The sequence below is a fragment of the Acomys russatus genome, chromosome 29, assembly GCF_903995435.1.
Source record: "Acomys russatus chromosome 29, mAcoRus1.1, whole genome shotgun sequence".
NCBI classification, from domain to species: Eukaryota; Metazoa; Chordata; class Mammalia; order Rodentia; family Muridae; genus Acomys; species Acomys russatus.
The window spans coordinates 47,529,875-47,555,112 of record NC_067165.1 but is presented as its reverse complement, the minus strand read 5'-3'; the positions used below and the strand labels follow the sequence as shown (position 1 = coordinate 47,555,112).

Sequence of the window (25,238 nt, the reverse complement as noted above, 5' to 3'; positions counted from 1 at the left end):
CACTGACTTAGGCAGGCCTAGGCAAGCTGTGCTTGTGGTGCCTTTGGGATCAGGGCCTTGGAGGACCTTGCCAGCTAAGTCTGCCTTTCAATAGGGCAGAGTGCTTGGACTGCCTCCCTCTAGCTTTGAAGGCATGTAGTAGCCTCATCTTGACCTAGACATACCTAGAAGGGCCTTGTTGCTTTAGCACTTTCTGTAGAGTCCTCTTCTGCTGCTCATTTTTCACTTATGACTAGACAAAAGGCAGGGTGCCTAGTTAAGTTGGATTTCAGATAGCAACATAATTTCTTCATACAAGTACATCTCAAAAATTTCATGTAAATTCAAATTTAGCTAGGTGCCCTGTAGCTTTAATTTGCAAACCTGAAGTCCTATCACCCAGCTCCTTGCTCAGAGCCCACTCATCAACAATCCCGAATCTCCACCCTCTCAAGTAATGGCCTTGACCTTAGCCACTGGCAGGACTCATACGTTGAGTCCAGGAAATTCAGCACCAAGGATACTGGCTCCTTCCCAGATGCCTTAGAAGACAGGTATCAAAGGGTAGAGAGTGGCATCTTGTCCTTGTCACCTGGATTCATCCCCATGCTCCATGCTTCACCAGGCCAGCCTGGCTACTAGCAGCTGGGGTTTGAGCTGGAATTGGGACTTGATCTTCCACTCTGCCCTCTCCCAACCTGACGGCGGAAGTAGCGGATAGCAGAGATGGTGCCAATGTTGGCCAGCAAGACTGTAAGAGAAGCAAAAGATATCTTGAGTGCCAGCTCTGGCTTTTTTGCTTCCTTCTGCCTACATAACCCAGCCTTCAAAGGACAGTATGTTGGAGGTAGTTAGCAATGACAAAAGCAAGGTCAAGGAGAGCCTGAACCTCCCACGTACCCGTCATCTCTGCTGGCATAGCAGAAGAGGTAAATGCCTATAGCCCCCTCTATCCCAGGACCTCCAAACCTGTTTTCCAAGCATCTGGGGCATGCAGGTCTGAGGTCCTCACTGCCCAAGTGGCAAAGGCAACAAACACCAGGCACATGTCATTCTGGCTGAATGTCAAGGAAGTAAGAGGGCTCCGTAGTTCCGCTAGGAGAGAAAAGTACATTACGTGCTCCTTTCTGAGACATGCCTGCCATAGGAAACCTTCTGTCCTAGACAAATCTTTTGAGTCAGATCTTCCCCCATGACTTCTCTTCCTTAAGAAACTGGATAGCATGTGTCATAGTTGAGTCATAACAATTTGGGAGATTTCCCTTTTGGGTCTTCTGTTCTCTGGTCTGTGAAATGATTTCCAGAGGAGAAAGGAAATACTTTCCCACATTGCCTCAAACAGCATGGGCCCCTACTACCAGACCCCTAGAGAAAAGTGCCTAGGAAAGTGATGGCACCTAGGACTGGACTTAGGACAGTGGTCAGTGACAAAGCCAAAACCCTTAAGTGTCTGACCTGAGCTGTCCCATCTCAATGGTGCCCTGGGGTTGCTTAGGAGCTTATCCTTCCCTCATATAGATACCAGAGCATGCAAGAGTACCCATACAAACATAGGTACGAGCAGATGATCAGGGTCATCCCCTGCCCCTCTCCCATGTCTTCTTGCCCTTGCTTCCTGGACAATGTGTTCTCAGCACCTGGATGGGGCTGGGACATGATCAATCCTTACCTCCTTCCCTGATTGCCAGGCTAAGATGTTCTGCTGTAGCTGGAACAGACTTAGAAGATGCCTCAGGGCCTGCTTCCCTAGAAAACACTGAGGTCTGCAGCTGGTTATGCGCGGCTGGTGGCTGTCTGTCCCCAAATCCTTCCTCAGTAAAGAAGTGTTCATAGACCTCAGGGATGGAGATAGGCACTGAATTTCCAGGGGGAACAGGTACCACAGCCTCTGCTCTTGGGGATGGGACTGGGGAGTATCTCCTCTGGCAACTTGACCTTTGGGCTCTGCTTTCCCGGAAAAAAAACTCGCATGTGTCAGGCCATTGGACTTCATCCGAGGCTTGGATGGCTGCCTCCTCATCCTCTTTATCTTCATCTTCCTCCTCAATAGTATCACAAAAGAAGAACTCATAGGCCTCAGGGAGAGTCACTGCAAAGCAGCTTCCAGGCTCAGGCTCTGCTGAGACAGAGGATATAGGAGGAGGCAGATGCCTGAGGATCCGAGGCTGGGGGAGTCGGGGCCCAACCGCCACAGCATCCCAGGCAGCAGATCCCCCACGGCTCCCTGCTGCTGTCCTGGGAGCTGGAGGCCAGTCTGGGGTTAGGAAGGGTGGGCTTTTAGGCTCGCCTGACCCTGACTCTTTATGGCTGGGCACAGCCATGGAGAATCGTACTTTCTTCTTCTTGGGGGCTTGGACAGGACTTGGGCAGGGCTTCCCTGAAGAGTATCCCGAGGACCCTTCTAAGAGCTGCCCTACTGGCTTCTCACAGCATCCCCCTGGAGGCACAGTCACTTCTGTGTCCACCATGGCAGCTTCAGCCTGGGAAATAGGGGATAAAGAAGGCATAACAGGTATAGACACATTTTCTTCAGACTCAGGCTTTGAAACAGAATGGGGCGGATCTGTACAAAGTACAACCACTGAGGCAGGCATAGAGGGATAAACTTCTGGCTTGATCTCTGAGCCTGCTGCAGATAGGTCCACATGCAGTCCAGGTATGCAAGCAGATGCAAACTCAGTCTTGTCCAGTTGAGACATGGAGGCAGGTGTAGACAAAGCCATGTCAGGCTCAGAGGCAGGTGTAGATTGATTTGAATTGGGTTGACATTTGAAGGCAAGTGTGGACAAAGTCGTGTCAGACATGGAGGCATGTGTAGACAAAGCTATGTCTGATTGAGGCTTGGAGGCAGGTTTAGACACATTTGATGTAGCCATGGAGACATCCAGATGAGCTTCCTGGACAGGTTTTGATACCATCTGTTGCACAGCTCTGGGTGTCTTTCTGATCTGGTCTGTACCTTGTAGACCAGGTGTAGAAAGATCCAAGCCTGACTCTTGTCTGGCCGTCTGTTCAGGGATAGTAAAGCCATGTTCAGGAGCACCTATAGAGTCTGACTGTGGCTTATCCTGCTGTGCTTTTGTCCTTAGTGTCCCAGACATAAGAACCTCCTTGGGCCTGGTATCTGTAAGCTGTGGGGAGCTCATCTGGACAGCAGTAGAGCCCAGAGATCCAGAGCACTTGGTCCCCTTGGCACCCACAGCACGCCTCTTCTTACGACCAGGGTTCTGCAATGGAGCTTCAGAGTTGTCAGGAAGACTCTGGGGGATGGCACTGTGGCCAGGGGTCTCAGAGCCATGAGGGGGCTTACCAGGAGAGTTGGGAGCAGGACCCTGCAAAAGCCTCTGCATCTTGTCTCTGAAAGTTGGTGACCCTAGGGAGGACAAGGCCTGGCTAGGACAGATACTGTCTGAGCTGGGGAACGGTAGAGCTTCTGACTGTGTGGACGTGCTAGCTACCTGATGACTGGCCTCCAGAGCCAGGACAGGCTCACACTGAGACCTGCTGACCACTTGCTGAGCAGCCACGTCCTCCAACTCACAGCCCTGTTGTTCCCTCCCTTGAGGATCCAGCTGCCCAGTGAAGAGGAGTGGGGGCCCAGGGGGGCTGCTTCCACTGCTGTCCTCTTGGTCAATGTCACTGGACAAGAGCTCGTCACCAGAGGCCAGACCAGCCTGCAAGAGGCCACACTCATCAGCAGTGGCTGAGAACTCGGCCCACTCTCGATCGCTGAGCTGAACACTGTACTGGAAGTTGTCCATTGCACATCAGCAGAGGTGCTGGAGTGACAGCAAGACTTTGGGCCAGGCAGGGTCTTCACAAATCCGGGCTCCATGCACTAAGTAGCACACGCTGCCACCATCCTGTCTGACCTTGTAGCACCTGCTCTCTCCCTGGCAGCCCATTTCAATCTGGAGGAACCACAAGACAGACTCCGCTTCTTCCAGATTCTTCTACTTCATTCTTCTGAGTTAGAAATCTACTTCAGTTTCCACTATTTTCAATTCAACTCCAAATAACATCACTGTGACATCTTGTCACAGTCCTAAAACAAAATATGATTTCATATCAGTGAAGTAAACTGAAGACCAGGGTTAGTCATGTTTGCATGGTGTTCCCTCAGATCTCTGAGATCTTTCAATGGGACTGACTTCCCTTCTCCACCCCTGTACACAGGGCTCTGCATCAAAGACCACCCATCAGGGACCAGCTCCCTTTGACAGTCGTTCCTAGCCTCCCCAGCTATCACCACTGGAAGCTAACCACAGAAGAAAATCTGTAGTGTCCAGCAGGTGACTAGCCTTCTGGATGATGACCTTCTACCAGCCTTGGCTGGAGCAAGTTTTCTAAGCTTACCAAGGTCATGTTGGTACTGGCCAGAGCCTGCTCAAAAGTTTGTAAGAGGATCCTGGGCCAGAGGTCACAGAACTTAAATGAGCCCCCCACCCCAGCAACCCTCTTTGGCTGTCCTCAGGGTCTGTACACCCATCTATACTCCTACCCTGCTATTCAAAGCCCAATTTTGCCCCACCTCAGTGAACAAAGATAACCAGAGCTAGCCAAGGCCTCAGCTTCTGTCCCCTAAAGGGGCCACTCTTTGGAGCCAGCTATGTCTAGAATGAGGACAGTAGGAGGTCACCATGACTGGAAAAATCCTGAGTGGGAAAAGCCACTGAGGGCTTCCTACCTACTTCCTCTCCTCTCTAGACCCATGATAAAGCCATGATGAAGCTTTCCTGCCATTAGGACCCCTAGACAGAACAAAAGGCTAAGTGGATCTTACCTGGTTCTCAGCAGCCAGCTGGGGCAGTGGAGCTACGCATCTAGAGACCTGTCCCCAAGCAGCATGGTGCTAGGCTTCTTAATGCAAGCTCCGCCCTGCTTCCAAAAATATCCTGTCCCTGGGATCACTTATGACTCGTGCCAGTCTCTGAGCCAAGTCACAAATAGATGGCATTTGAGGGCCCTCCAGCCATATGAAGGACATTTAGCTGGTGTGGGGCCAGCACTGAGGGCTGGCATCAGCTAAGGTCACATCAGATTCCAATGAGAGAAGACTGTCCTGTGATCAGCACTATGCAGGTCTCTCTTCCCAAGAAGAAGGAGACCTGTGGCTTCCAGCTCACTATGAAACGTCAGTCCCACCCCACCTCCCACCTGAATGTCTGTAGCCCAATCTTGTAGACAACATACCAACCTAGATCTGACATCCAGGACTCATGGGAGCCTCCTGGGCATTGCTAAACTTGCCTATGGGATTAGAGGAAAGTGGGTGCATTCATTGCTCTTGTAAAGGGCTCCCAGATAGGCCTGGACTTTGGGCCTCAAAAAAGGATTGAGCAGGGTCAAGGGGGCAAAGTATAGTGGGAGGGGAGTGTATTTAGTGTGATAACCTTTATAGTGGTAGGGTGGCCACTCTACTTCAAGAAGACATGGGCAGAGCAACCAGCCTCTGTGCTGAGCTCCTTGCTAGGTCCCTGAACACCTTACTGTAAACTCACCCATCTTAAGATGGGCACTGGGAGACACTTCTTTCTGAAGAGAATGAGACACAAAGAAGGAATTTGGGTTTTTCTGGGGGGAGAGGGGTTGCTTGTTGTTTTTGTTTTTCAAGACAGAGTTTCTCTGTGTAGCCTGGCTGTCCTGGACTCACTCTGTAGACCAGGCTGGCCTCAAACTCACAGAGATCCACCTGCCTCTGCCTCCCTAAGTGCTGGAAAAGGTGTGTGCCAGCACCAGCCAGCCAGAGAGGGAATTTCCACACAGCCAATGTATAACAGGGTCCTTAAGCTCTCTGCTTGTTTGTTAACCCTTCCCAGGCTGACCTCAAACTGGCTTTGTAGCAAGGCTGACATCGGCTATGTCAGCCTCCAAAGCTCTAGGATAACAGGCATGTGCATCTAGATATTGCCTATCATCTTAAAGAATGATTGCTCTAAGCCGGGCATTGTGGCACACACCTTTATCCCAGCACTAGGAAGGGAGAGGCAGACGGATCTCTGTGAGTTTGAGACCAGCAAGCTCCAGGACAATACTCTCTCTCTCTCTCTCTCTCTCTCTCTCTCTCTCTCTCTCTCTCTCTCTCTCTCTCTCACACACACACACACACACACACACTATTGCCTCAGATGTGGTTGTGCATGTCAGTAATCCCACTTAGCAGATAGAAACAAAAAGATCAGGAGTTCAAAGGCATCCTCCACTATGTACCAACTTCAAGGCCAAGTTGGGCTACATAAGATCCTATCTTAGCTGGGCAGTGGTGGCACACGCCTTTAATCCCAGCACTCGGGAGGCAGAGGCAGACGGATCGCTGTGAGTTCGAGGCCAGCCTGGTCTACAAAGCGAGTCCAGGACAGCCAAGGCTACACAGAGAAACCCTGTCTTGAAAAACAAAACAAAACAAAACAAACAAACAAACAAAAAGATCCCATCTTTAGGGTCTGGAGAGATGGCTCAAAGGTTAAAGCACTGCCTACTGTGGGAAGGAGTAAGCTTTGTCACAGGTGGGAGCAGTCTTGGCGGGCTTTACCCTTGGGGCACCCCATGAATACCTTGTGACAGACTGAGTGGAGCCATCCTGGGTCTGGAATTCAGAAAGCAGACCTGGGAACCCCACCTGGACTATTGTCTTTCTAATGGACCCTCACCGGGAGAAGGAGCCGGTCCTTCCCACGTGACTGAAGGTGTTGGGGAAGAGAGAATAACAAAGTCGGCTGGAGAGAGAGCGTGCGGGAGCAGCGGACAAGCTGGATCAGCACGCGGGCCAGAGAGACATCTAAGGATCCGTCCCGTGGAACGGCTACCGGAAGGTTCACTCTTTTGTCCCTTTAACCTTTTTTTTTCTTGTATAAGCTAGTTGGGTTGCATAATAAAGTTTAATTGCTAAGAAACAGAGTCAACAGCCTACTCTTCCAAAGGTCCTGACTTCAATTCCCAGCAACCACATGATGGCCCACAACCATCTACAATGAGATCTAGTGACCTCTTCTGGCCTGAAGGCCTTATATCCAGGCAAAACACTATATACATAATAAATAAAATCTTTTTTTTTTTTAAATCCTATCTTTAAAAGGCGTGGGGGATACATGTCTTTGCCTGCTTCAAACCCCAGAAAAAAAATTCTTGTTTTACTTTGCCAAGCCACTTGGTTTTGGTGTTGCAGCACACAGTTTAGTTCCCATATGGGTCTAGTGCACTCTAGTGCACCCAGCATCGTGCCCTACAAAGTTAGTAGTGTTACTTTATCATAGCTTGGAAGATGCACATGTGTGGGTCTGAGTCCAGGGAAATGGACTTCATGAGATAAAACAGCTCTGCAAGTCTGGGTCAGAGTGGGGGACGGTATGATCTGACACAGGCAGTTAGACAGAAGCTTTGGCTTTCCCACATAATGAGCACAGGGTCAACAAGAGGGAAGTGGAGGTGGTAGGTCAGGGAGCAGATGTTCGTCTCAGGGAAAGGATCTGTAACTGTTCTCAGTCTAAGCAGGAAGAGGACATGTTCATAGCACAGCTATTTTCTAGCACCACAGTTATTGATAGCGACAGCAGCCGGGTCAGCAGGCACAGCAAACGAGTAAGGAAGGTCTGTGGCCAGGGAATAAACGCTCTGCAGGACAAGCGGGGAAGGACAAAGCTTTGCCTGAAGTACCACAAGAGGGCACCAAAATTCTACTGTCAAACGAAAAGACCAACTTTCAGCAAGTTGTCCTTTTGCCTACACACACACACACACACACACACACACACACACACACACACACACACACGCAAATAAAAAAGTAAATAAATGTGGGTTTTATTTAAAGGTTTATCTTAAAATAGTCTTACTGTAGCTGCTGGGAGTGGTAGCACAAGCTTTTAATCACGGCACGAGGGAGGCAGAGGCAGGTGTCTCTCTCTGAGTTTGAGGCCACCCTAGTTTACAAAACAAGTCCAGGAAAGCCGAGGCTATCACAGAGAAACCCTGTCTTGGGGGGCTGATGGAGGAAGTCTTACTGAGCTTAACATAGGATAAACTGCAAATGCAAATGTTTAAAGTATACAGAGCTGGATTCTGACATAGGTATTCAGTTAGGGTGTCCATGTACAGAGAGTCAATAGCCTGTCACCCAGGGCCACTTTTTGACCTGGTGATTCTTTTCTTCCCTCCCCTCATGGGGAGGAAACCGTTGCCAGTTTTCTGTCACTATGAAGTGGGTCACTTTGTCCAGAATTTTATGTAAATGGAATCATATGTTGCAACAATCTTTCTGAAATAAGCAATCCAAATTCAATGAGAGTAAAAGAGAGATGAATTCACCAGTGGACCAAGCCACCACAGCTCATGGAAGGCCTCATATCAGGTCCAGTTTGCATTCTCATTGTTGTTATTGTTTGCTTGTTTGTTTTTATTTGGGATTTTGGGGGTTTTGTTTTGTTTTGTGTTTTGTTTTTTGTTTTTGTTTTTGTTTTTGTTTTGAGACAGAGTTTCTCTGTGTAGCCTTGGCTGTCTTGGACTCACTTTGTAGACCAGGCTGGCCTTGAATTCACAGAGATAGCCTGCCTCTGCCTCACGAGTGCTGGGATTAAAGGCATGTGACACCACGCCTGGCTTCAGCAAGCAAGATTTTGTAGAAGCATATGGTCAGCAGAGTGCTCAGGCCAACAATCCATTGCGTCCACTATTTCTTTAAGTCAAGTCATTCTTGGCAAACAGGCAGTACAAACAGTGCTTTAAGTAAATCGCTAAATAAATCAGGAAAGCAGTATCTAATAACTGGTCTTTTTTACCTTATTCTACTTCATATACAGTATATATTTGCTTGTACTGTGTGAAAGAGTATAGTTTTTTCAGGTTTATCCACCCTGTTCATTCATCAAATTTGTGTTTTGAGACAGGATCTCAATTGTAGAGCACCATGACCTCAAACTCAAAGGAATCTTGCTGCCTCAGACTCTGGAGTTATGAAATTACAAATGTGAATTACCTTACTACAGCAGGTTTACATTTATCATGCTTAAAAATTGGGGGCCAAGCCGGGCGTGGTGGCGCACGCCTTTAATCCCAGCACTCGGGAGGCAGAGGCAGGCGGATCGCTGTGAGTTCAAGACCAGCCTGGTCTACAAAGTGAGTCCAGGATGGCCAAGGCTACACAGAGAAACCCTGTCTCGAAAAAAAAAAAAAATTGGGGGCCAAATCTGGTGATGTGTACCTTTTGTGTGTGTGTGTGTGTGTGTGTGTGTGTGTGTGATGTGTACTTTTAATCTCAGCACTCAGGAGGCAGAGGTTAGCATGTCTTGGTGAATTTAAAGCCTGACTGATCTACATCAGTTCCACTCCAGACATGGCTATATAGTGACCCTCTGTCGAAGAAGAAGAAGAAGAAGAAGAAGAAGAAGAAGAAGAAGAAGAAGAAGAAGAAGAAGAAGAAGAAGAAGAAGAAGAAGACGAGGAGGTGAAGGAGGAAAAAATTCTAGTTTCTTTTTAAATTTATTTTTATTTTATGTTCATTGGTGTTTTGCTTGCATGTATGTCTGTGTGAGGGTGTCAGAAGCCTTGGAAGTTTAGTTACAGACAGGTATGAGCTGACATGTGGGTGCTAGGAATTGAACTCAGATTCTCTGGAAAAGCAGCCAGTGCTTTTCCCACTGAGCCATCTCTTTAGCTCCAAATTCTACAGTTTCTAAAGGCAGGGTCTCACTGTGTAGCCCTGGTTAGTGGAACTCGCTATGCAGATCAGGCCAGTGAATTCAGACATTTGCCTGTCTCTGCCTTCTTCTTCTTTAAGATTTATTTATTTATTATATACACAGTGGTTTTTTGTTTTGTTTTTTGTCTGCATGTATATCTGTGGGCCAAAAGAGGGCACCAGATCCCATTATAGATGGTTGTGAGCCACCATGTGGTACCTGGGAATTGAACTCAGGACCTTGGGAAGAGCAGATAGTGCTCTTAACCTCTGAGCCATCTCTCCAGCCCTGTTTCTGCCTTCTTAATGCTGAGATTAAAGGTGTATACTACCATCGGGTGTGGTGGTACATGCCTGTAATCTCAGCCCTTGGGAGGCAGAGACAGGTGGATGGCTGTGAGTTTAAGGCCAGCCTGGTCTACAAGCAAGTCCAGGACAGCCAAGGCTACACAGAGAAACCCTGTCTCAAAAAGAGCTACTGTAAGGCATTTTCCTAATTAGTTATTGATATCAGAGGGACCAACCACTACAAGTGCTTCCATTCCTCGGCTAGTGCTCCTAGGTGCTTTAAGAAAATAGGCTGAACAAACCATGGGAAGCAAGCCAGTAAGCAGCATCCCTCCACAGCCTCTGCATCTATCTACTCCTGTCTCCTGAATCTTGCCCTGTTTGAGTTCCTGTTCTGACTTCCTTCAGTGATTAAAGTGTGTGCAAGCGTAAGCCGAATAAACTCTTTTCCCCTCAGTTTGTTTTTGGTTGTGGTGTTTTGTCGAGACCAGCCTGGTCTACAAAGCGAGTCCAGGACAGCCAAGATTACACAATTTATTTATTTATTTATTTAAATGACACTCACTATATAACTCAGACTGACCTGAAACTCAATAAATAGACTAGGTTTACAGAGATTCCCCCTGCCTCCCGCTCCCAAGTGCTGGAATTAAAGGAGCATCAACATGACCAGCTAAAGCTTACTTTTTTGTTTGTTTGCTTTGGGTTTTTTGTTTTTATCTTTTATTTTAAAGTAGCCTTAGTTAACCTGGGGCAAGGCAGACATTAATCCCCTAAACTACTTCCCATAGTAGGGCAGGTATGAAATACATGTCCCAATCCCACACCACCTGCTTTTAATAACTTCTATCAAGCCACCTCCCATCCATAATCCCAAATACTTGCTAACGTTCTTCATCTGGGCCAAATCTCCATCCACACTGGACATGTGCTTCTCTTCCATATAACCCATAATGGCACCACCTTCTTCTCTCCTCTCTGGTCTGCTTTTTCCTCCCAAGATTCTCTCTGTCTCCCCAAGCCCAGGAACCTTAGCCATGCCTATCTCATTTGTCTGGCCCAGGTGTGATGGCTTGTTTGTTTGTTTGTTTGTTTGTTTGTTTTTTGAGACAAACATACAAAATGTAGTCCTGGTTGTCCTGGAGCTCACTATGCAGACCAGGCTATCCTCAAACTCACAGAGATCTTCCTGCCTCTGCCTCTGCCTCTGCCTCCTAAGGGCTGGGATCAAAGTTGTATACCACCATACCTGGTTATAACTCCCTTTAATGAAAATGGTATGCCCATGTTCCTGTTCTACAGAGGATAGATGAAAAACTTCCTGTTGACTCAGGTGTGTACTTCATTCTGTGAACGCTTTGCGAGGTGTGATGAGGGCAAGTGTAGGACTTCAAGCATCCAACTGTCCCCCTTCCACCTCTGTGCTCACACATCAGGCCCTCTTGCTAGTAGCAGCCCAGAAAGTGCATCTGAACTAACTACCAGTGCGCTAGAGTCCAGTCCGGATGCCACAGACATCTCTGAGGTAACTACACAAGAGTGGGCCCTTCTTCTTTTTTTTTTTTTTTTTTTTTTTGGTTTTTCGAGACAGGGTCTCTCTGTGTAGCCGTGGCTGTCCTGGACTCACTTTGTAGAACAGGCTGGCCTCGAACTCACAGCGATCCGCCTGCCTCTGCCTCCCGAGTGCTGGGATTAAAGGTGTGCGCCACCACGCCCGGCAAGGGCCCTTCTTCTTTATTCTCTAGTTATCACAGATAGAACTAGAGCTGTTCCCAGATTCAATCCCTCTGACTTCTGTCATACCCCAAGACCTCTGGTGATCTTAAGCCTGTAATATAAACTTCAGGGACTATATTAGTGTTTACAGCTTCTGTTCTTTACATTTTATCAATGAATTACACAGAAATTATCTTCATTCCTGAGTGTGGTGGCACATGCCTTCATTCCCAGAACTTGGGAGGCAGAGGCAGGTGCATATACGAGTTCAAGGTCAGCCTGGCCTACAAAGCAGGACAGCTAGGGCTACACAGAGAAACCTTGTCTCAAAAAAACAAAAAAGAAAAAGAAAAAAAATATCTTCATTGCTACACAAGAAAAACTAAGTTACTGGAAACGGAAAACACTTATGATCTTACAGTCCCTGAGGGGTGCTATCAAGGAGTGGCTGAGTTGACAGTTATTACTGAGTCTTTCAAGACAGGAAGACTGAGCCAGGCATGGGGCACACACCTTTAATCCCTGCACTCAGGAGGCAGAGGTAGGCAGATGGCTGTGAGTTCGAGGACAGCCTGGTCTACAAAGTAAGTCTAGAACAGCCAAGGCTTCATAGAGAAACCCTGTCTCGAAAAACCAAAAATAAATAAACAAACAAATAACAAAACCCCTCAAAACAGGAAGACCTACTATGACTTCAACTTAGACTCATTGTCACTGATATTGACCAGAGGCCTCTGGTCTGCTGTTTTCTGTAGAAAGAAGTCCTGGTATCAAAGGAATGGCTCACCTCTTTGCTACTGTGAGGAATCCATCAGGGAAGACTACTAAGACATGTGTTCAAGCCAATAGAAAGTCTTATTAGCTGTCCAGCAACTACACCGGATGTTCTGAACCCCATTGCACTTCTGAGCCTTTATCAGACTGAGCTTTTAAACACAAAAACCACATCCTGGGTGGACACACCTCAGCCAGAAGCAGAACTACAGAAGCCAAAAAGCAAGGTTAATAGATTTAGGGACTTTCCAATAACTAAGGAATTTGATGGACTCAGTCTTTGTTTTCATTTTTGGCAGGCGGTAATGCCTGTGTACTGGCTTTTGTGGCTAAAACGGCACTTCTATTAGGGCATCGGTTGTGCTCAAGTCTGAAGTCCCGTTACAACCATGCCTGGCATCAGCTCATCCCTTTGGTCAGAGTATCCAGACAAACTACAGAAGACGGTAAGTAGAGCAGGTAGGCCAGAGTCTGGTTAGGGGGCCAATAGGACCCATCTCCTAGTGACACTTCTCCCCCTGGCCACACAGAAAGTACCTCTTTCCTCCCGAAGCCTGAAGGTGAGGCCTAGATCCAAACAGGCCCTCCCCTGCCCTCCCCCATAGACCTTTCTGCACTGAGCAATTCTCCACCTCCCACACAGACTTCCCTGACGAGAAAATGCTTCAATCGGTTCCTTGGTACCATTCCTCTCCCTCACACAGGTCTGAAGAGTACAACACCTATTCCACATGGCACATACTATTCAAAGTCACGGACTCAGGCGGGCATGGTGGCGCACACCTTTAAGCCCAACACTCGGGAGGCAGAGGCAGGCGGATCGCTGTGAGTTCGAGGCCAGCCTGGTCTACAAAGTGAGTCCAGGATGGCCAAGGCTACGCAGAGAAACCCTGTCTCAAAAAAACAAAAAACAAAAAACAAAAACAAAAACAAAGTCACAGACTCCAGCCCCTGGAAGTTCAGGAGGATGGAATGCAGTGCAGCAAGCAGAGGTGGCGACTTTAGCAAAGACCTGGAGATTTCTTCAGTGTGTGTATAGTTCAAAGCAAGAATATCCAAGGATAGCCTATTGGAGGAGGCGGGAGATCAGCTTGCAATCGAGTTACTTGCCTTACTTCATGGTGGCCTGGGTGACTCGCAAGATACTCTGCAGGCTGAGCTTGTGATGAGGGCCACCCCCTTACACAAGGAAATCTCTAAAATTAAGGTTCTTTTCTAGCTCCAGAATAAGACATGGAGACCTATTATTTTTGTTAAAAGCTTCAGGCACTATAGCCGGGCAGATATTGAGCTATTCTAACACTGGCCTGACCGACATCCATCCACATGGACAAACAAAAAAGAACACTTCTTCTATAAGCATAGAGCACTGAATCCAAACCCCCATCACTCATGTAAAAAGCTAGTCATGACTGTACTGCCTGGACAGGGGACAGAGACTGACATATTCTGAGAGCTCACTGGCCACTTCTTTTGTTTGTTTGTTTGTTTGTTTTTCAAGACAGGGCTTCTCAAACTCAGAGATCCACCTGCCTCTGTCTCTCCAATGCTGGATTAAAGGCGTGTGCCCCCTTCACCACCACAACACCTCACACCGTCACCACCCCACCTGCAGCAGAAGACATTCAGCGTCTTGCTCTGTCTGCTCATGGATGCATACTAGTACACACACACACACACACACACACACACACACACACACACACACACACTTTTATTTATTTAGAGTTTCAAGACAGGGTTTCTGTGTAGTACTGGCTGTCCTAGACTCACATCCACCTGCCTCTGCCTCCCTGCATGCTGAGGTTATTCTCCCTAATCACTTTCCAATGCTGAGACAAAGCTTGGTGAGTGTCACCTTCCTGGCTGCCTCTCCAGGGGTGCCTACTATATCCGAGGATGGTTGCAGACTCCACTTCTGATCAAAGCAAAGCCAAGCCTGGAGTACGAGGGGGTGCATCCATATCTGCCCTGGCTGGATGAAGGGCTTGGAAAATGAACTGGGTCAGGGTTGTCAGGGCTAGGACATGGTATTACCTACCGACCACACCATTCATTAAGACAAAACAAAACAAAATGTGACAAGACTCTGTAAATAAGTATTCCCTGGTACAGTTCAGATGTCAAGCCTGCAGCCTTCGGACAGGCCACACTGCATGCCCCACCACAGCCTCCAGGATCAGCTCTGGCCCTGAGCCTCTGTCCCCAGAGCAGAAGGAGGTTACTGGAGTCAGCAGTAGTCAATGTGCACGGGGGTGGAGCAGTGACTGCAGCAGTGGGCACATGTGTACCTTGAGCTCCTCAGCCTCTGAGTCTGGGAACACCTCTGAGGTGGTGCCTGAGTTCCAATTAGTACAGTCAGACCACCAGGTGGCCAAGTAAGTGGGAGCACACGCTGGCTGGGACACCCTCACAGCCAGCCAGGTGATCTCACAGATCACCTCAGCAAGGATGGCTCAGAGGTTAAGAGCAGTGGCTGTTTTTCCAAAGGTCCTGAGTTCAATTCCTAGATGGCTCACAACCATCTACAATGAGATCTGGTGCCCTCTTCTGGCATGCAGGCATACATGCAGGCAGAACACTGTATAATAAATAAATAAATATTTAAAAGATTAAGAGAAAAGAAAATATCTCAGTACTTGCCCAGGGCGGCACTGGGCGGGAGTTCCAGCAGTGATTCTACATCTCTCACCTCCATAGTGTCGCCCACACACCACCTGTCACTGGGCCATGTAAGTTCAGCAGCTATCGCACAGTAATCTGCAGGATGTCAGCTGTCTCTAGTTTTGTGCGCTGGGAGCTCTGGAGGCAGGACCGCAGAATGGGTAGCAAGCCAGAGAGGTATCCTACCTTTTTGGATCTTAGGGTCTGAGAGCCACAGTAAGCCTTGAGAACTTGACCCTTTGAGTGCTTCATCCCAGGCCCCACTCACACCCTAGGCGACGGCGTTCTTGATGATTGATGCGCACTGGCCAGCCCTTCTCCATGACCACCTTGGAAGATTATTAGGTGGAGCAGCGGCCAAGGCCTGCGTTTCGTTGTCCCTCCTTCAACCTTTAAGTGCTGCGTCGTCCCACTTGTCTGGAATCCAGCTTGCGCTGGTCAGAGCTCCTGCAAGTGTGAGGTGTCACCTTTCCCGGGATGTCCACAGTGCACCTGAAGCCCTAGTAAGCAGAGTTGGAGAGCTCCTACAAGTTTAACCCTGGAGTCTGTGCACTAAAGGCTTAAATAAGGCAGTGGAGCGTCTGGGCCTGTGAATCCTTCTTGGCTTCAGTTCCCACACTCCTCCCAGCCAATGGGAGGGCCAGCTTATGGCCCGGCCTGTGACCCGCCCTCCCCAGCTGTTACGTGCAGCCAACCCCACCCCCTCCCGCTGCCAGACCAGCGACAAAGGTGAACCCGAAGCCAAAGTCCACTACCAAGAGGGCAGAGCACTAAAAGGAGCATTCTGGCTAGATTGGTGAAGTAAGTGGGCCGGATGGAGGCTCCTGGCTCACTTCCATTCGTAGAGGGAAGCATGGGTGGATATGGCATACAGTTCATGATCACCTCGTAGGAAATCCGGAAGGGAATTTCTCCAAAGGCTAGAAGACAAATTTTCAGGACTGAGAAGCTTGCCCCCATTCATCTCCTCATTCTAGCAGTTTCAAGTCTGCCCCTTGTCTGCTCAGCTGAGCACGTCTTGCTCACACCAGTGTAGCCCCCAGCTAGGAGCTTGTAACACAAAGGCCTTGGAACAAGCTCTGCTGGAAAGATGAACCAACACCAGCCACAGACACTAGAGGGAGGTCGACTGGTGCCTGTTAGCTGTCTGACAAGGGACATCAGCTGCTACCACAGGGCAACGAAAAGACAGCTACATGCAAGGTAAGGGTATCAGTGATGACAGAAACCCGATGCGATGATGTTGCCGAGCTAATGATGCATTATGACATGACTACCCCACTACCAAAAACAAAATCTGTGTGAGTTCAAGGCCAGCCTGACCTGCAAAGTTCCAGGACAGCCAGGGCTCCATAGTGAGACCCTATCTCAAAACACACCCCTCTCCCCGCAAAATTATGGCAAATTCAAAAAAAAATTTTTTTTCAGAGGAGGATAAGAAAAACTGGGCCATTATTATTTTTATAGTTACTACTGTTTTCACTCTAAATTACACAGCAGGACATAAAGACATTTAATAATCAGGTAACCAAGCACAGCATAGCTTGGCAGCTGCCTGCATGTGTTTATCCAATGGAGACCATAGTAGGGGCTAGACACTCTACTAGAATTTCAAATTTGGCTTAGTAAACTACAGAAAGTGGCTAGTTTGTTGGTTAGAGAAATTGCCACATTTGTTTATTCATATTCATTCATTTATTTGGTTTTTTGAGACAAGGCTTCTCTGTAACCATGGCTGTCCTGGAACTCACTCTGTAGACCAGGCTGGCCTTGAACTCACTGAGATCCACTTGTCTCTGCCTCCCAAGTGCTGGGATTAAAGGTGTGCACCATCTCGTCCAGCTTGAAAATGCCACTTCTGGGGGGGGGGGCAGTGCTGGAGAGATGGCTCAGAGTTTAAGAGCACTGTCTGTTCTTCCAGAGGTCCTGAGTTCAATTCCCAGCACCCACATGGTAGCTCACAGCCATCTATAATGTGAGCTGACACCCTCTTCTTGCCTACAGGGGTACATGAAGGCAGAGCACTATATACATAATAAATAAATAAATCTTGAAAAGAATCTGAGGATTAATATATAACTCAATTGTTAGAGTACTTTCTTAGCATGCATGAAGCTCTGGGTTCTATCCACAGCACTGCAGAAATTGGCACAGAAAATGCGTAACTGTAATCTCAAAACCTGGGCAACAGAGGCAGAAGGACCAGTTTAAGGCCAATTTCATAGTGAGTTTGAAGCCAGCATGGATAACAATGAAAAACTCTCTGAAAAAACATACCCATCAACCATGATTTTTGTTTTGTTTTGTTTTTCTTTTCTTTTGCTTTGTTTTGTTTTTGAGAGGCTGTCCTGGAACTGCCTTTGTAGTCCAGGCTGGCCTTGAACTCACAGAGATCCGCCTGCCTCTGCTTCCTGGGTGCTGGGTTTACAGTCATTTGCCACGGAGCCCTCAGTCATTTATCTTTATGTAAGCAATAAGATTAGACACACCTTTAATCCCAGCACTTGGGAGGCAGAGGCAGGGGGATCGCTGTGAGTTTGAGGCCAGCCTCGTCAACAAAAGGACTGGTCTACAAGTCCAGGACAGCCAAGGCTACACAGAGAAACCCTGTCTTAAAAAACAAAAAAACAAAAACAAAAAAAAATGCTTCCTACAATTTTCCCCTGCAACTATTGTCCTAACTAATAACCATTAGTAGCTGTCTTTGGGCAGCTCTGATTGTCACTACATTATACAGTCTCTGAGTTAATCATTGTGACATGTTTCAAGATAACTAGTTTCCAAGCCGACGAATGAAAAATGGTTTATTATTATTATTATTATTATGTCTTGTTCTCACTTCTACATGCCTTGTAAAAGAACCTGAAGTGTTGGATGTTTAGAGAGTTTCAGAGTACACAAGCCGATTTGTGGCCTTGACTCCTGAGAGCCAGCCCCTCTCCTTCCCAGATACAGTTTCTTTTCATTCAGTTTTGTTTCCCAGAGCCCCCACCCCCACCCCACCCCCGCACCCGCCTCCATTGACAATGTACCTTGGGAAAAGGAAACTGAAACAGAAGGCAACTCTGGTCAGGAAACTCCGCCTCTTGGTACCCACAGCTCACCCTTAAAAGAGCTGGCCCCAGCCCCTGCCTGTGAGAGCAAGCAAGCAGCCAGAAGCTGAGACCAACAAACCCCTGAGTTCCTGCGTGGGACCTAGTGCTCACACCAAAGCCATGGTGAGTCCAGTCTGGGGCAGAGGCAGGTGGGGTCCCTTCTAGGTGAGTTTCTGCTATTCCTTGGTAGGGTCTTCTGGAGGCAGAAGAGTCACAGTTGTTCAAAGTTTGATTTCTAGAGAAGTACTGGGTTCCTTGTCTGCTCAGCTACCAGCCCTGGATCCCTTAGGGCCGGGCCCAGAAGGATGGGTAAACTGAAACAACTGATGGTTGTGGGGAGCTGACCCTTCATCCATCCTACTTGGATGGCTCCCTCTGATGGAGGAGAGGATGGGGGTGGGACATGGGGGCCCAGTCCTGTGACCAGTGCTTTGCATGTAGTAATTCCCAGTACCAGTGCCAAAGAAGGCTCTAAACCAGTGGTTCTCAACCTGTGGGTCACGAACCCTTTAGGAATCAAATAACACTTCCACAGTGGCTGAAGATCAGATATCCTGCATATCAGATATTTATGTTACAATTCATAACAGTAGCAAAATTATGGTTATGAAGTGGCAATGAAAATAATGTTATGGTTGGGGTCACCACAACTCAAGGAATTGTATTAAAGGGCTGCGGCACTGCACTAGGACAAAGCATTAAGAAGGCTGAGGACCACTGCTAAACCCATGTAATGCTTGCAGGCCTGGGACCTAAAGGTGAAGATGCTGGGGGGTAACGAGTTCCTGGTGTCCCTGACTAACTCCATGATGCTGTCAGAACTGAAGAAGCAGATTGCCCAGAAGACTGGTGTGCCCGCTTTTCAGCAGCGCCTGGCCCTAACAACTGGGGAGATGCTACAAGACAGTGTCACCCTTCTCAGCCAGGGCCTGGGCCCTGGCAGCACAGTCGTGCTGGTGGTAGAGAACTGCAGCGCCCCCCTGAGCATCCTGGTGAAGAACGAAAGGGGCCGCAGCAGAGTCTATGGGGTCACGCTGACACAGACTGTGGAAGTGCTTAAGAGGCAGGTGTCCCAGCAGGAGCAAGTGCGGGAAGATCAGTTCTGGCTGAGCTTTGAGGGAAGGCCCTTGGAGGACAAGCAGCCCCTGGGGGAGTATGGTCTAAAGCCTCAGTGCACAGTGATCATGCATTTGCGCCTGAGGGGCGGTGGGGAGGACTATGCCTAGCACCCCTATCCAGAGCCAATGTTGATAATAAAAGATGATGCAATAAGAAGTTCTGCCTTCTATTTGCTTCTGCTCCTTCGGAAGGGAGTTCCTTTCCATCCATGGTGACCAGGTCCTGGGCTGCCAAGTTAAGAGACAAGAATTTACAGTTAGAGCCTAGCGAGGGAATTCTCCTTCCAACCCCTTTGGGTAACTAATTCACTTCTAGAGAAAGACACTTTTGCCAGGACCCAGTCCTGAGCCTCAGTCAGCCCCCCAACAAATGTTCCTCATCTCTACACATGGCTCAGGGACAGGGCAGGGCAGGGCAGTTCCTACCAGGTAACAGGATGAGGCTCCTAGTGGGACTAGTTGCTCCCCAGATCCTTTGGAAATAGTGAAGGCATGTTCTCAGACCTACCTAGGTAGGCTGTGAAGGAGGATGATGGGTTGTTTTGTGGGTGTTCCTCATCCCACCTCATCCCACCCACTAGTCCACAGAGGGTAGGACAGGGTCTCACCACTGACATCAGTCAGTTGCTCTTTAGAACATGATCGTTAGCAAGTACACCTCATCAAGGCTATAGAGAGGCCACAGTTGGCAGGTAAGGGGGCTTACCTGTCCAGAAAGGAAATAGTATCACAAATAGGAGACATCTAATTTGGAAAAGCTCCACCCCCTTCCTGCCTGATAGTTCTTTCTCTTGTCTTTTCCTCTTTCAACTTTTCTTTTCTTTTGCTTTTTGTTTCAAAACAGGTTTTCTCTGTGTAGCCTCGGCTGTCCTGGACTCACTTTGTAGACCAGGCTGGCCTCGAACTCACAGAGACCTTCCTGCCACTGTCTCTCCCTGATGTGCTGGGATCAAAGGCGTGCCTGGCTTTTCCTCTATCAATTTATTCAGGCTTTGAGTCCGCCTAAGGCACAAGCAAATCAGGACAAGTAGCACCTCTTATGGCCCTTCAGACCTTTAGAGAATTTGAATGGAGACTCAGAAGCCTCCTTTCTGGTTGGTGTGTTTGTGCTTATCCCGATCAAGTGACCCCAGATGTAGTAATGATGGTGCCCATTGTGTAGATGTGACCTCAAAGCTTCGTTGACTTCTCCCCTTCCCTGAAGCCTGCAAGGAAGACACTCTGCTATTCACACTTCACTCTGGCAATCCCAATCTTAGGAAGACAGCAATGTCTTCTCTTTTTCCCTCAACCTTCCGTAGATCCGTCGCTAGCTTGGCTCCCCTGGGCCTCAGTGTATACCCTGTACCTAGGAAGGCCAAGTTGGGTTTGTCCACAGTTGGAGAGAGGGAGGGGGCGGGGCCGTGGTAGGTTCCACAGCAAGACTTAAAGAAGGCAGCCATAGATCGGTGAGGGGCATCCCACTGCCCTACTCAGCTAAAGGGTTGGTAGGCGGGTCTGAGCGCAATTCAGACCAGTCATCACCGACCGGCCACCGGCAGGGGCGTGGCCCTGCTGGGTCGCCTCAGAGCCTATGGCGGGCTCGGTACTGCTGCGGGGAGCTCTGTGAACAGTCCTAGCATGGGGCGGACCTAAGGGGCGGGGAAACGGGAGGTCCAGCTTAGCTAGCCTCTCCTGTCCAGAAAGCCCTGCGGCTCTCGGCGCCCCGGCGAGCCCCTTGGAAGTCCCGGCACGTCGCCCCTAGATTATACATTAACCTGATTTCAGCTGCATTTCCTGGTGGAAGGACAGTTTAGGCGGACCGGGGGAGGGGCGCCCGGCGCCACACCTTCCCCTCCCCCAAGGCGGCCCGCCACCCACCCGGCCGAGGCCCCCGCCCCAGCTAGGCGCCGCAGTCTCCGGGCTTTGTTCGCTGCCCGCGCGGGTCCTAGGGAGCGGGGGCGGGCTGAGCTCCCAGGGGGAGGGGCGGTGCTGCCCAGTTCCCGCCCCTGGCCCGCCCCCACGGCGTCCGACCTCCCACCTCCACAGCCGAACTGCGGTCCAGTTCTGTCCTGCCCCCTGAACAGTCTGGCCCGCGCGCTCTCCGCCGCCTTCCGCCATGGCCAGCCTGCGGCTGTGTTTCCCGGCCCGGCTGCTACCACTGCTGCTACTCTTGGTGGTGGCCGCGCACACCCTGCCCGGCGCCAGCGGGACGTGCCCGGAGCGCGCCCTGGAGCGGCGCGAGGAGGAGGCGAATGTGGTGCTCACCGGCACAGTGGAGGAGATCCTCAACGTGGACCCGGTGCAGCACACGTACTCATGCAAGGTGGGCCCCGACAAGACCCCACGAGACCCCAGCCCTCTGGAATCTCAGCCACGGGCCCTTTTCTCCGTGGCTCCCATCCCTGAGGCCCGCCCGTGGCGTGCCGGCCGCCCTGCTGGGACCCCGGCCCCAAGCCGTGGGAACGAGCCCGAAACGCTTTTCTGCAGCCCCAGCTCGAGCTCCCTTGGCGACAGCCAAGCCCCCGGGTGGGGCACCAGGTCCCGGAAAACTCTGCAGCTCTGGGCGAAAGTTACTGCGGAGCCGCTGTGGTTCTTCTCACGGTGCCCAGGCCCCAGCTGCGGTAGTGACTGCCCCCCGTCCCCCCCCCCCCCCCCCCCCCGCTCCTTGTCCAAAGCCCGTCTCTCTTGTTGGAAACAAGTGTACATCCTCGCCAAAGGAAAGGAATAGGGTTTGGGGAGGTGTGAAGTGGGAACGGACTGTGGCGAGGCCTCTACCAGGGCGAGAAGGGGCGGTCTGCAGAGAGGAAGGGGTGCGTAGTCTAATCCGCAAGTCCGAGGAGCCTACGTAAGGTGCTGCAGGGACTGGGTGTCTGAGGAGCGGGAGCAGAGGGCTGTGGCTGAGTCTCTGGTGCACGAGGAGCAGGGGCAGGTGCTTCATTCTACCTCTGGAAGAGCCGGCTTCCCCTACCGTACAGTAGAAGAGTCAGCTCTGCCTCAACTAAAGCTGAATTTGAGAGCACCTTGGAATAGGTGTGGTGGGTACGCTCAGAACACCCGTTGCTGGGTCTCCTAGCCCCCTCAAATCACTTCACTGGAAATAGGATTATCCTTGCTTTTGGGGATGGGAGTGATGGTGACTTCTTGTAGAGTAGTGTGTGTTCATGGAATCCCCCGCTGGGCCCCCTCCTCTCACTGCCAAGGCACTTTGCCAAGTCCCTGCAGGATTTTCCCGACTTCCTCCCCGCTGCTCCTGGGTGTGGCTGAGGTGGGGGAGGTGTGAAAACTGTGAGCTTCCCCCATTTGGGTTATCTCCCACAATGGGGTGGGGGGGGGGGCAGGAGGGCAGGTAGACGAGGTTCTTCAAGTCCCTTAGGTGCTGCGATTCTTGGGTGCCCAGCAGGAGCAGTCAGGTGGACAAGCTGCCCTTCATCTTTTTTCGACCCCTCCACTCCAATAGTCCAACCCCCCCCCCCCAGAGCACCTGAAGAAGGGGCCCCTTCCTAGAACTCCTTTCCAAAGAGTGTCTGGGCTCCTGGACTTGTCCTGTGGGCACTGCAGGCTATATCTTCCAGCCATAACTGCCAGAGTGGGTGCCCTCGGGGCCCCAAAGGAAAAGATTGAGGGTGGGGCCGACTTGCGTTGCCCAAACTTGACTTTGTGGTTTAGAGCTGCCTTGGCTGCACAGACTCAGGCAGACTATGGAGCAAAGAAGTGTGTCTTTACTTCCTGGGAGAGAGAGTTGTGAGGGTTCCAGCTGGGATCCTCACCTGAGTCCCTTCACCTAAGGTGCTGGTCCTGAGTGGTAAGTCCAAACTGAGATGGGCCCTTGGAGTTGGCGTTCGGCTGTTACACTGGGAATATGACCAGGTGGTATGCCGTTTGTGTGTCATCTCATATCCGGGCGGGGTCTGCTTCACTGTAGCCTTTGCTGAGGGGCTGACTCACAGAACTTTGAACATCTCTGCCCACGGCTAGAGTCCAGCGTGGACAATGGCTTGAGCTAGTGAGACCAGAGAGGAGAAGGGGCCCAGGTGTCCAGTCTGGAACCCTATCCCCGTAGGACCAATACACTTTTACCTCCGTGTCTGCCAGGTTCGAGTGTGGCGGTACTTGAAAGGCAAAGATGTGGTGGCGCAGGAGAGTCTGCTGGATGGTGGCAACAAGGTGGTAATTGGTGGCTTTGGAGACCCTCTCATCTGCGACAACCAGGTGTCCACTGGGGACACTAGAATCTTTTTTGTGAACCCAGCACCACCCTACCTGTGGCCAGCCCACAAGAATGAGCTGATGCTCAACTCCAGCCTCATGCGGATCACTCTGAGGAACCTGGAAGAGGTGGAGCTCTGTGTAGAAGGTGCGTGGTGAGGGCGTCCCTTTAGGGCCAGTGGCTTACTGACAGTGACAGAAAATGTATGGGATCTCATAGTGGGGTACAGAGGAGAGCTTGCCATCGACAGGAGGGTAGACCATCGTGCTGCCTACCTGTGATGCAACCTTATTGCTCCTGGCTCCATCTTTAGCCACGCAGTGTAGACACCCCAAAGTCTGATATTAGCTGTCTTTGTTTGGTCTTGGAGCCATAAACAAGCTGCTGCCCTGCAAAGAGACAGGTGTCTCTGCTCTCTCCCTTTTTCTTCAGCACTCCACATTGCCCCTTGAAAGACCCTTTTCTGTGGAAGCTGGGACCAGGTGAATGGACACCACTTGTCTTATCCCTACAGAAGCCTAAACACCTGCCTGGATTGGACCCATACATTTAAGTAAACCCCTGTGGCTAGGCACAGGGGACCGGAAGGTGGGGAGCTGTCCTGAATGTTTCAGAGGCCCACAGTTTATAGACCAGCTCTGTGGGATTGGGCTGCCGTCCTCTAGAAGGTGACTCTCCAGGTCTCTCCTCAGGACAGCCCCCGTTGGTGACTGAAACCCTTGGGGGTAAATGTGATAAAGAGTGCTTTTTTTCCTCTCATTGCTGCTACACCCTGTCTGTTCCCTCTTGGCTGGCTGGAAAGGGCTCGTAGGGCTGGGGACAGAAACTTCCTTCTCAGGGTAGTGGCAAGGGTCATGACTTCTGGTCCTCTGATGGGATATGTTCGCCAGCCCGGAAGACTTATCTCCTTCCTGTCTGTCTTTCTGCTTTGATGCTGCCTTGGCTCGTGAGTGGTGTCTCTAGAACCCTGTCCCCATGCTGGCCTTGTGGACACCAGTGTAGGAGGGGCAGGGCCAGAATGGGAAGCTCTGTGGCCTCTCAGCCAGCTTCTGGGCTCTGAGACCTTATCGAGCCAGAGGTTCTAGCACTGGTGTGGAAATTTGTGATTTGGGAAATTGGAGGCGGGGAAGGAAAGGGAGGGTGTGTATGTGAGGCCAGAGGTGTATATGTCAACTTTGGGTTGAATAGGGGGCCAGGGAGGAGCCACAGTCCCTCGTCCCTTCAAGATCGAGAGGGTGAATTATTAATAGCCGGATGGATCTAGTAGCTCGAGGGTCCATGACTCAGTAACTGAGGACTTCCTCTGAGGTCAGAGGTCGTGGCAGGGAGTTTACCCTGGACGGAACAAGGCTTAGCATCTCACCAAAGCCGTCTATGCTACACTCTGGCTTTGGTGCTGGCAGAGCCCAGTTTGGAGCAGGACAGCTGGGGAGAAGGCCCCGCTTCCTGTGTACTTGTGTATGGCTGACACTTAGGGATTCTTAGCTCCCAAGACTCACAGACCAGCGTTTTGCCAGTGGAGAGCCCAGGAGTAGCGGGGCGGGGGCGGGGTGGGGCCGGCACACAACAGCGGACAGGACAGAGACTGAAGGCTCCTAGGTAGTAGAGCCAAGGAGGCTGAAGAGATGCCTTAAGGTGTGTGGAAGACGGGGTGGGGTGGGGCAAGGAGCCGGGGCACCTCTGTAAGAAGCTTGAAATGACACATTGGATCTGTTGTGAAAGCAGATTAGAGTGCAAAGTTG

General features: G+C 50.2%; 3 protein-coding genes across 5 annotated transcripts in view; 2 read left to right on the top strand and 1 right to left on the bottom strand.

Moving 5' to 3' along the window:
• Positions 1-132: 132 nt before the first annotated feature.
• On the bottom strand, positions 133-15,369 carry Perm1 (PPARGC1 and ESRR induced regulator, muscle 1). Of its 2 annotated transcripts, XM_051171259.1 has the most exons (4): positions 4,763-5,016; positions 1,649-4,024; positions 949-1,074; positions 133-730 (listed from the first exon to the last, which is right to left on the bottom strand). In XM_051171259.1, the coding sequence occupies exons 2-4, from the start codon at positions 3,738-3,740 to the stop codon at positions 618-620; spliced, it is 2,331 nt and encodes a 776-aa protein (XP_051027216.1). In that variant the 5' UTR covers positions 3,741-4,024; positions 4,763-5,016; the 3' UTR covers positions 133-617. The 2 variants fall into 2 exon arrangements, with proteins under 2 accessions (XP_051027216.1, XP_051027215.1); XM_051171258.1 differs by lacking the exons at positions 133-730; positions 949-1,074; positions 4,763-5,016 and adding an exon at positions 15,281-15,369 and having other exon boundaries at positions 1,346-4,024.
• A 3,529-nt stretch (positions 15,370-18,898) lies between these two features.
• Positions 18,899-19,433, top strand: Isg15 (ISG15 ubiquitin like modifier). The gene has a single exon (XM_051171227.1). It carries the CDS (start codon positions 18,954-18,956, stop codon positions 19,413-19,415), a length of 462 nt encoding a protein of 153 aa, XP_051027184.1. The 5' UTR covers positions 18,899-18,953; the 3' UTR covers positions 19,416-19,433.
• A 1,906-nt stretch (positions 19,434-21,339) lies between these two features.
• Agrn (agrin) overlaps positions 21,340-25,238 on the top strand; it is a 32,165-nt gene continuing 28,266 nt past the window's right edge. The window contains exons 1-2 of one of the 2 annotated variants that reach the window (XM_051172195.1): positions 21,340-21,612; positions 23,382-23,643. In XM_051172195.1, the coding sequence (XP_051028152.1) occupies positions 21,406-21,612; positions 23,382-23,643 (469 nt within the window). In that variant the 5' untranslated portion in view covers positions 21,340-21,405. The remainder of the gene's footprint in view (positions 21,613-23,381; positions 23,644-25,238) is intronic. The other variant, XM_051172194.1, reaches the window with a different exon arrangement.

Bases quoted from the DNA above. Each gene is read 5' to 3' on its own strand.
- Perm1 (XM_051171259.1), bottom strand. From the start codon at position 3,740: ATGGACAACTTCCAGTACAGTGTTCAGCTCAGCGATCGAGAGTGGGCC. The intron at 1,075-1,648 runs GTAAGGATTGAT...TTTCTCTCCTAG, and splicing joins CCTGGCAATCAGGGAAGGAG to CGGAACTACGGAGCCCTCTT. The intron at 731-948 runs GTTTGGAGGTCC...CTTCTCTTACAG, and splicing joins CCCAGATGCTTGGAAAACAG to TCTTGCTGGCCAACATTGGC.
- Isg15 (XM_051171227.1), top strand. From the start codon at position 18,954: ATGCTGGGGGGTAACGAGTTCCTGGTGTCCCTGACTAACTCCATGATG.